The sequence below is a fragment of the Symphodus melops genome (assembly GCF_947650265.1).
Source record: "Symphodus melops genome assembly, chromosome: 1".
Taxonomy (NCBI): Eukaryota; Metazoa; Chordata; class Actinopteri; order Labriformes; family Labridae; genus Symphodus; species Symphodus melops.
In genome coordinates this window covers 4899488-4909968 of record NC_136691.1, presented here as the reverse complement: position 1 = coordinate 4909968, position 10481 = coordinate 4899488, and the positions used below count along the sequence as shown (strand labels likewise).

The window sequence follows — 10481 nt, the reverse complement described above, 5'->3', positions numbered from 1 at the left end:
TCTCTTTTTCTCTCTCCCTGATGTCTGACTCGATCCACTCTGGGGCAGAGACACTTTCTGATAAAAGCCCCAAAAAGGCTTCATAGTCGAGCTCAGCGTATTTACAAGTTCATCACCAGTTTTGTCAAAATGAAGAAAGCAGTAAAAAAGAGTTAAGACAATCATTTTTTACTAGCAGTAAATGAGGAGCATAAATCCAGCGTTGGATGTCATAAATAAACATTATATTATTAAAATCTGTACAGACACATCATCCCTCTATATCTACAGACAGTGTTCAACAGTGCAGTGGAGGCGTGAAAATGTCCGCTCACAATCTATTCAAGAAAGCTAAAAAAAATATACAACTTTGTGTACAAAACTGCTAAAAAAAAAAAAAACGGCTTTGCAAAACCCTAAAAAAAATCTTTGTACTGTTGGTTGTATAAAAAAATACATTCAAATTTAACCAGTGTCTTACTGCTGAAAAAATTAACTTCTTTGATAACAATCCAAAAGAAGAAAATTAAGCATGCTGCCTGTCTTTGCAGGGTCAAGATAAACATGATTAAATGTTAAAGTACAAATAAAAACAACCTTAGAGGACAATGACAGGAGTGGTTTCTGAATACAAACATATACCTGACAAGATGTAGACAACGTGTAGACAGGAGTGATCAATTTCTAATTTAGCAAAAGGTCAAGCTGGCATTTTTCTGTATTTTGCTCACTTGGTTTCAATGGTTCAGTGTTTGTCTTGTCAAGTTGCTTAAATAGTTTTGCTGTTTTTCCCACCACAAGTCGTCATTTTCTGCTTGAATCCACTAAAACTTGCTTTTGACGGCATCAAGATCTTTGAATCATTTGACTAAAATATCATTTTGTTGTTCACAAGGCGTCTTTCCTTCCTTGAACAAACCACTCGAGTGCATTTCTAATAAATAAATACTGTGGGATATCAAATCTTTTCAAATAGATACTTAAATACAATTTATGCACTTTGGACTTTTGTTGTTGTTGAGACAATCATTTTATAATCGTAACATCTTATATGTTAGAAAACTTAGTGTCAAAAAGGTGGCTAGTGTTTCTCCGTGTGTATTTGATATATTTCTTCATTGTTTAGTCATGTGGGCGGGGGGCCGTTGGTGTAGCGTAACATGGGGTAGAAGGAGCGGGCGAAGTTGTTGGTTGTGGTACAGGTGGGGTCGCTCTCTGACAGGGGAATGAGACAGGGGAGGAGAAGGAGGAACAGCAGGAGGAGGTGCAGGGGGAAGGCGGCACGGAGGACCCGGTAGAAGAAGGAGCGAGGCGGGGACGAGGCTCTCTTCTCTCTGCACGCCAAACAGGACACACAAATACAGACAAATCATCAAACAGGACACACAAATACAGACAAATCATCAAACAGGACACACAAATACAGACAAATCATCAAACAGGACACAAACGGACAAATCATGAAGACTTCAAATCTGACGAGCCTTCAGACTCATTAGATGAACCACACTTCATTTTTAGAAAATCTGAACTTCTGATTTATTTCACACAGTTTACAAACATGTCCAGAAGACGTCCTTTATGCCTACCTCTGAGTAGAGGAACTTTTCTTTGAATTTGAAGCCTCTTGAGAAGGATCTGCAGACACGCTTTGGCCCTGAACCTCTGATGCAGACTCACATTCCTGCATTCAAGACAGAGACGTTATTCTTTGTCACAGCTCATATTTGAACTTACAGTTTTGGCATGTAAAAAAAAAAAAAGTATTTTGCTTGTAGATAGACAGATTAACACTTTATTGATCCAGAGAGAAAGTACAAGTTACCCAGACTAAACCTGAATGGTCCTTCCTCATGTCATATAACCTAAGGTAAGTGATTCATTTCCAGCCAGTCTCTATGCATCTTAAATATTTACAAAAAGAGTAAACCTTACATGTTAAAGTGGTTGAAGAATTTAAAAAAAATATGTTGTGTTTGTCAAGTCTAAACAAAATTACACATAAAATTGTAAGAACACCAATCCCACCAGATCCAAGAATCTGCCTTTTTGAAAATAATTTCTTTAGAATACATTGATAAAGCACTGGCTGGTTTTATGAAAATGTGTTCCTTTGAGCTGAAAGTCCCTGCCCTCTGTATCAAAACTGATTGTAGAGATTGCAAAGTGTATGCCACTGCAAAAAAGAAATCACACGTCCTTGACAGCAAACAAAATGTGTACGGTATTTCTAAAGATCTGGCAGCCATTTTTTGAAGACATGAAAACTTTACCTCGAGCGACCTTGGACCCTGCGTGACCCATAAACTGAAAATAAAATCTAATTTACAGGTGTCCTCAAATGAATATCTTGGTGAATACTTTATGAACTCCTTGTTTGTTAATATCTGATGCATTCGTGTTTCAATCTTTGCGTGTGTGTGTATTTGCATGTATGTGCAGATGTGTGTATATATGCAGATATGTAAATGTGCAGTTTGTTTGTTTTGAATAGTTGTCTGTATTGTTTTGTCACTTCATAATGAAATAGTCTAAAATAAACAATTCCCCCTAAAAATGTTTTTCTTATGAAGTATGCTGTATGTCTGCTGTGCTCATTTCATTCCTTTTGTCCGATGGGATGTTTATCTCAGGCGAAGTACGACACATCTAGACTCTCACCAGGCGCTTTTGAAGGGAGCCGAGGTCCTGGTCCACCTGCCTCAGCAGCAGCTTCAGTTTGCTCCTCGTCACGTGAAGCTTCTCCTGAGCCTCATCGCTCTCCTCGGTGTCGTCGTCTGACTGCAGCTGATACCACAGAGCCTGCAGGGAGGCCTGCTGAGTCTGTCTGAATCGCAGCTCCGCCTGCAGATCCTGCAAAAAACATAAAAACATTATGGAATCAGAGACAATGCATCCCGACAGTAAAGTAAACCTGGCTGAACGTGTTCGTCCTCTCACTGTGAGCGTGCTGCGGTGTTGCTGCAGGGCTCTGACGGGCGTGTCGGGGTTACTGATGTCCACTGCGTAGCGTCGGCTCTCTGCATGGGCCAGCCACAGCAGTAGAGAGTGGAGACTTTCATGGAACTCCTGAGTGAAGAAGAAAAGATGCTTGATAACGATCAACTTGTGCTTTAATCAACGTTGTGTCATTAGTGAAAACACCAGTACTTAGAATACATGTAGATACAATGGATTACTTGTAACTGCACTGAGATAGGAATTCATCTATTTATGATCTTCTCACCTGGCTTTGCATCAGTGTCTTCCTCAGACTGGTATCCCACTGCTGCAGACCCGTACACGCTTGACTCCACTCTCTGTTCATGGCAGCCAGTCTCTCCTTAAGTTCTGGATCTTCCTGAGCTTGCAGGTTCACAGACAGCATGATGGACTTGTAGTGTGTAAACGTCTTCTGCATCTCCTGCGAGAAACATCCCAACGTCTCTCAGCACAAAATAAAAAAGGAAATACTCACAATCACACCTTTACGTTTCGTCTTGTATCTCACCTTCAGTTCTTTGGCTCTGGCTGACATCTCCTCTATACTGACCGCTGGCTCAGACTGCTGCAGACGCTCTAAATGTGGGATCACACTCTCCAACCAGGAAGTGATGTCATCGAGGTCGGATGTAAACTGTGGGGACTCCCGAGAGTCAGCGTGCAGGTCGCTCCTGGACTGAGCCTTTAGCAGCTCCCAGCGTTCAATCACACCTGAACGAGGTCAAAAACATTCCCTCATGATTATTTTGATACACGTCAGGGACCCGTGACGGTTAACGAAAACATAATCCATCCTGAATATAATGATATAATATGTAATGATGATGACGCATTTCTTTTTACACACAAATACTGAACCATTTCTTATTAACACAAACAATTAAGAAACATTAAACACCCCCCCTCCCTTCTCTTTTATAAAATTATTAAGCTTTTTGTTTGTGATGCTAATGTTGTGGGTAGTCTCATTGATGTCAGACTTTGTATGCCCATATAAGGTCAATAAGACCATGAGAATGGCAGAAAATAAAAGAGGCTACGGCATTTGACTCTGAGGCAATGATAACTTGTTAACAGACTTTTTTCAGTTCCCTCCAAAAGCCGTTTGAATCCATATGTTACACATTTCATTTCATAAATCTCGTGAATATATGTAACACAAAGATTCTCACCTGACTGTTTGTCTGAGGAAGTCAGTCCCGTTAGTCCGAGCACCTCCGGCTGCTCCTCGTCATCCAGGATCAGTGACACTCGTTTAATGTTCTCGATGCTGCCGCTGCACTGAGACATGAGACGCAACTGGACACGCAGCAAACACGGAGTTAGTACTGACGGCTGAAACTGCAAAACAGTACATTTTACTTTTTGGTAACTTACATAGCCTGGCTTCAGCGGCGTGCTGGTGAGGGTGAGCGGAGTCTCGCTGTGGCCCTCTGAGTCCAGCTGGAGAGGTTGTGTTTCGGCATCTCCCTGTGAGCGCCATCTTGGAGACTCGAGTGTGGACATGGACCCGCTGCAAACTTTAACAAATGAACAGACAAAAAATACTTTAACCCCGAGAGTGAAAGCCAAACACCCTCAACGTCTTCCAAGATCGATTACATTAATTAAAGTTAAGATTGCAAATGCACCCTAAACAGAGATATGTCACACAAAAGTTTATAGGTCACATATTATGGAAAATACACTTCACCTAACGTGTCTCTAGTCTGTCTACAAACACCACCAATAATGAGAAAAGTCCATCCTCTCCATCTTCTGCCTGCTCCACTTTTTAGAAAATGTGTGCTCAAACAGGCCGTTTGGAGACTTTCCCTTCATGACATCACAAAGGGCAGTAACACCTCCCCCAGATGGGTGACCACTGGGAGCTGTTTGAGTCTGCATTCTCTCTGTAAACAATTGGGCATGGAACGAGAAAAGCAAAGCCACCCAATCCCTACTCAAGGGGGCATGGTCAGACACAGCTTATTTACATATTTAAAGCTACAGACACAGAATCAGCCTGTTCTGAGCAGGGCTATAATAGAGCGGTTCATAGGCCTGATCAAATACAGGATCAGAGTGAATTTACAACAAGAAACTTCACAGACATGTTCAGGGGAGCTCTGAGACTTTTAAAAACTTGTAAAAAATAAGGATAATATGTGACCTTTAAAAAAGCTTTTGCTAATTACAATGTATGTTTACTGTACTTGCAACATGTAAACGTTAAGATTAAAATATGATGTTGTTATTTCTACAGGAAATAGCATGTTACAGGTTGCTTGAAGTTCCCAAGCGGGGATCAGTGATGAAAACCCTTTACACACTTTAAGGCCAAAAGTCTGTCCACCAAAGCATGAACCAGCAGTCCCAGGAACAGAGCAGCTTTTTATCTGTGAGATAATTTGATGCCATATTTCATGCTTCAGCAACAGGAAAGAGAGAGATCATGGTGCTGAGATTAAAGCAGGGGCGAGCTGCAGAGGGAATCTGCAAAATCAACTCGTACACCCTTTGAATGAAAAGCTTATTTAATGGTGTTCAGTTTGCAGTTTGGTGCAGACACATTTCCTTTGTTCTGTGCAGATTGTGACACAAAGAGTGACATGATGTTGAAGCAAGTATAGATGTGTGATCATGTCTGTGGAAGTGAGGTGTGTTTGGTGGTCATGACAAAATCAAAAAGCAGAAGGTCACTAGGAGGGCACCTAACTGAAGAAAATGAGGTGGAATAAATTGATGAAGAGAGAGTGGAATAAAAAAAGGATGAAAGGTTACTTAGGAAGAGGCGGATTTGAACACAACAGAGTGGATTAGTCCGGGGAAAAGACAACAATATGACAGACTGCAAATTCTGTGTTTGTGGGAAAATGAAACAGATCCTCAGAAAGTTTGAGAAGAGAGGCACATGCAAGAAAATATTTTACTCAACTCGAAGGATAAAACCCCACACTAATGAAATACAATAGAGTCCGATCGAGGATTTGACATTCTAGAGATTTCTAACCTTTAACTCTGACCTTTAACTCTGACCTTCACTTTTTCCAATTAGAGTTCGTTTTTACAATGCAGACCCTGTTGAACTGAAATGTGTCGAAGAAAGAGAAGAGAAGCAAAGGTTTGCTTTGGCATTAAAGGCGTGTGCAGACCACCGGTGCAGAAAAGAGGCAACATCATGTCGAGTGATACACGAGCTGCTGGAAAGTGTTTCAGAAAGATTCATTTCCCAGAGTTGGAGTGATGATCTGTCTTGTTGCCTACCCAGTGAGGAGGCTCGAAGGGCCTCCTGGGCCTCGAAAAACTCCTCCAGGCTCTCCATCAAATCCACTTCTGGAAGGGTAGGGGGTTCAAAGTTGTTTGAATGTTACTGATTGAGTGTTTGAAATGGATAATAAGTAGATTTTGTTCTATGGTTAGAAAAGTAATTGTGGTTATCCTTCAAACTGCAGAACATTTTAAAGACACTCAGGAAGTTTTTAAAGGGACTCAAAAGCTCTGCTTGTATTTCAGCTGGAGGACCACGGGTCTGTATTTCATGCCGAGGCTGGATTTTGTACTCTTTAGGGTTTTCTTTTTCCATTCATGGATTGACATATCTGTTAAATGATCACAATAACTAACGTTTTCACAGTGACTGGATTCTGGTGCCTTGATTTGATGATTTTGACATGAAAAACAAAGAAAAACAAGAAGCCTGCAAACGCTTCACTGTAAATCTACCTGAAAGTGCGCTGAAGTAAGTTCTCCCATCCTCCTGGTCTTCTTCCTCCTCCTCCTCCTCCTCATCCTCATGTGATGATGACCCTCCCACGTCTCCCGTGTGGTCCCACTCCAGCGGCAGGGAGTCCACGCTCACCGGTGTCTCTCGCCCTGAACGTTCTTGTGGACAGGCCAGCAGGTGAGTCGGCGTGGCCGGGAAGCTTCCCAGACTCCGCCCCAGCCACGGTCGGCCAATCAGCTCCAAGCTGGACTCCAACGAAAACGTGGTACTGGAGAGCTCGGGCTCTTCGTGGATTACCTGGAGAGAAGAACGACCTTTGTTGAGACCGAGACGAGACGGAGTAAAAATGCTTTCTAGTCCGAGGCCTTCAAAAAGTCTTGAGACCAAGATCCATTTTGAGTTCTACAGCAGTAATGCCGGCTGTGGAAATAAAAGTCAAAAACAGAGGAAAAAAAGATCATGCTCATCATTTACATATTGATTTTAAAATTCGGACACGGGGCAGGAAGTTTCAAAGTACTCCTCCAGACATGAAGAGGTGTGAAGGACGCCCCAAGAGGAGTGCTGTCAGCGTGTATGTGTGTGTGTGTGTGTGTGTGTGTGTGTGTGTGTGTGTGTGTGTGTGTGTGTGTGTGTGTGTGTGTGTGTGTGTGTGTGTGTGTGTGTGCGTACGCTCCAGCTCACCGGGGGTTGGCTGAGGCGCTGGTGGAAGCGGACCAGTCTGCTGAAAACCTCCTGGCAGTACGAGTGAAGCTCCTCCAGCTCGTCCTCTATCAGCGCAGCATCCTGTGGTGAGCTCTTCTGGATCAGACCCTCTCCAAACACGATCAGTCCGTCAATACGCTCCGTGTTCAGAGTGATCTCCTTCTGGAAACTCTGCAGGGAGACGGCGGCACGGTTGGATGAGCATAAACAGAGAAGAATGTGAACCAAACATGCCGGGCAAACGTTTCTTTGACAGAAGACTCAACGAGAACCTTTCAAAAAGTCACTCAAGATTGGGTCGGGGGTTGGAGTATTTTTTTTCTCTCCTCATTAGTTATCAAAAATGTGTGTGTTCAGGAAGAGGACATGAGGAGAGATGTTTCCCCAAACGGCGAACACGAGCCGCTGTGTGGTTTTAATTGTGTCCTCACGTTGAGCTGCTGGATCTTTTGATGAACGTCGCTCTCTGAAAAGTGTTCGACGTTTGTGAGCTGAAGGTCCAGCTCGGTCAGCCACACCAGCATGCTCTCTCTGGTGCCTTCAAAGTCCTCCCTCTGGCTGGTGAAATACTGTCAGACAAGGGGAAGAAAAATTGACGTGAATTGAAAAACAGGGAAGACATTTTTTTAAGTATTTTGAGTTTTATTTTGAAAGTTTATTGGACTTGAATGTGTTTCTGTTTTGTGTCAAGAAAACTGGAATAATAACACCAGACGTTAAGTCCCAGGATGTGCACGGGATGTCATAGTTAACATTAGTAAATGTGAAACAGCCGCGCTCTGTCTGTCCTCTTTCGTACCTTGAGTCTGCGGAGGATGGAGGCCACTCGGCGGTGCAGTGTGTCCCAGCGTCGGTTGCCCTCGTGGACCATGGCTTTGAGGTGGCTGGCTCGATCAGTGCGGTTCTCTCTGGCCAGGCGGCGGTACTGGTTGTTCACCAGTTCTAGCTGGGTCAGCCGCTCGTGAACCTGCCTTTGGAAACCCTAAATAATAGAAGAGGGAAAGAGAGGAATTACAGCATTGCTGTAAAAAAGGTAAAAAAGTAAAAAAAAAAAAAGCTCCTGTTCATGCATCACTTTTGAATTTTCTTTTTGAGTAAAAATGAGCTACACACATTTTTTTAGGTAAGTGGAAACCAATGTCCCTAAACTTGGAACAGGGGTTTTTCCATTGTTTGTGTTTTAAAAAAACAAATGGAGAAACATTCTGTTGAATTCATAATCCCTCTAAACTCAGCAACATAGAATCATGAAACGCGGGACATGGAAAACTGTCCAATGTGCCAATAATAAGTAATAAATAAATTGAATGTGAAGCAATTACAAAATGTTCCCCTCTCGAAACTAAACAAAACACTCATGTCTGAGCCGTCTCCCGACCTCCAATCTGACCTCAAACTTCTTGAGCTCCTCCTTGGCGACAGTATAAAGAACGTCTGCAGAGTTGGGGCTGGCAGCGGTACGCTCGGCCATCTTGAGCCAATCCTCAAACCGTGAATAGTCATCAAGGAACTTACACCAGAGGCCCCACGTCTCCTCAATCCTACAAAGAAGCATCACACATACAGATAGAGTAAACAGTCTCATCATGATGAACTACAGCCGCCATGACATGTAGTGACTACCTCTGCTCTTCTTCATGTTTTACACAATACCTGGGTTCATTCCTGACATGTAGTCCAATCCAATCCATGCTAAATGTGCACCTTTAAATCTGAGTGTATCTGATAACTAGCTTTAGCTTCATCTGTTAGCATCAAAGTGGTGAGCAGACACAGCCAGTCTATCCTTTAGTTACAATGTACACGTGTATGGGTTCAATCATTTTGTTCAGACTTTTGAGATTTATTAATCATAAATGGTAATATTAGGTTAAATAAGGACGAACACATTTCTTCAATAGACAATAAAAGTATGAGTTTGAAAAGTCGTGGACTTAGTTCTCGTGTTTGGTAACGTCAGAGGAGCATTTTTAGATGACAGCCTGCACTGCTGGTGCATTAAAGGTATGTGAACCATAAATTCAGGACATGTTTAAGTGTTCCTACTTGAGCCTCCTCTCCAGAGCCAGGGCACAGATGGTCCTCCAGCGCTGGTCCAAGCTGCGGCTGGTCTCCTGCAGGGAGTCGCTCTCCGCCTCGGTGCCACCGGCAGCGTCTTCATCCCGCAGCAGGACGTCGCACAGGTTGAGCACGGACGCTACGCCCTCCGTGTGCTGCTCGATGTCCCTCTGCAGCTCCTGGACGGACGCACGGACAGACGTGAGGACAGACATTGTATAAGGCTCATAGCCAGTGAAGCATCAGTCCACAGACAGAGGACTGCCTCTCCCGAAATTAAACAAAGCGCACGTATGAATTATTAATCATAGAGAGAGACAAAGAGTGGAAGGGAGTGACAGTGAACTGGAAAAACAGGTGGGAAGAAAGAAAACAGAGCAACGAGGGGAAATATCACAAGATAAAAAGAGGAGTCAAACTGAAAGGTGAGACAGAAGATAGGAGAGGAAACCTCATGAGTATAAATGGAGCAATGTTCAATTCTCGTGTGTATCTGTCTTCGTGTGTGTTGTGTGCACCTGCTGCTCAGCCAGCCTCTTCTGGATCTCCTGGTGGTGGCACACGCTGTAGGTGATTGGTCGGGACAGCTCGGACTCGATGCGTGAAAGCCACGAGCGGATGTTACTCATGTTCTTATCTAATTGCTGCATCGTCACCAGAGTCTCCTTCAGCTTCTTCACCCTGAGCACACACGACACACACATACACACACACACTGTTTTAAACATCGTATTACCCATCGTCGATAATCAGTAAATAAAATCAGCTTCAAATTTGTTCAATAAGTTGCGTGGAACAACATTGAAACAAGTCGGTTTGAGACCCATTCACTGCAGCTGCAGGTTTTCACAAACGTATCTTTTAGCAATTTGGAAATGAACAAATCAAATATTAAATATTTTTTTCACAGCACAAAGAATATGAAGTGGCAGAAAAGCTAGAGGTCGAATTAAACAGAGAAGTTCTTCTTTGTACAAGGCTGGTGTGTTTTTGTTGTTGTTTTGTTTTGGTTTCTGGTCCCTGATAAATGATTGCAAACAAAAAAAACATG

At 43.0% G+C, this 10481-nt stretch overlaps 1 protein-coding gene across 1 annotated transcript in view; it reads right to left on the bottom strand.

Annotated features, from left to right (window-relative positions):
- Positions 1-152: 152 nt before the first annotated feature.
- Positions 153-10481, bottom strand: part of syne2a (spectrin repeat containing, nuclear envelope 2a) — an 86454-nt gene continuing 76125 nt past the window's right edge. Inside the window, exons 95-110 of the mRNA XM_079362720.1 lie at positions 9949-10111; positions 9419-9609; positions 8763-8913; positions 8172-8354; positions 7804-7941; positions 7352-7543; positions 6667-6964; positions 6208-6276; positions 4339-4481; positions 4134-4260; positions 3470-3672; positions 3206-3382; positions 2920-3048; positions 2641-2832; positions 1569-1663; positions 153-1313 (exon numbers count right to left, since the gene is read on the bottom strand). Coding sequence (XP_079218846.1) covers positions 1106-1313; positions 1569-1663; positions 2641-2832; positions 2920-3048; positions 3206-3382; positions 3470-3672; positions 4134-4260; positions 4339-4481; positions 6208-6276; positions 6667-6964; positions 7352-7543; positions 7804-7941; positions 8172-8354; positions 8763-8913; positions 9419-9609; positions 9949-10111 — 2659 coding nt within the window. The 3' untranslated portion in view covers positions 153-1105. The remainder of the gene's footprint in view (positions 1314-1568; positions 1664-2640; positions 2833-2919; positions 3049-3205; positions 3383-3469; positions 3673-4133; positions 4261-4338; positions 4482-6207; positions 6277-6666; positions 6965-7351; positions 7544-7803; positions 7942-8171; positions 8355-8762; positions 8914-9418; positions 9610-9948; positions 10112-10481) is intronic.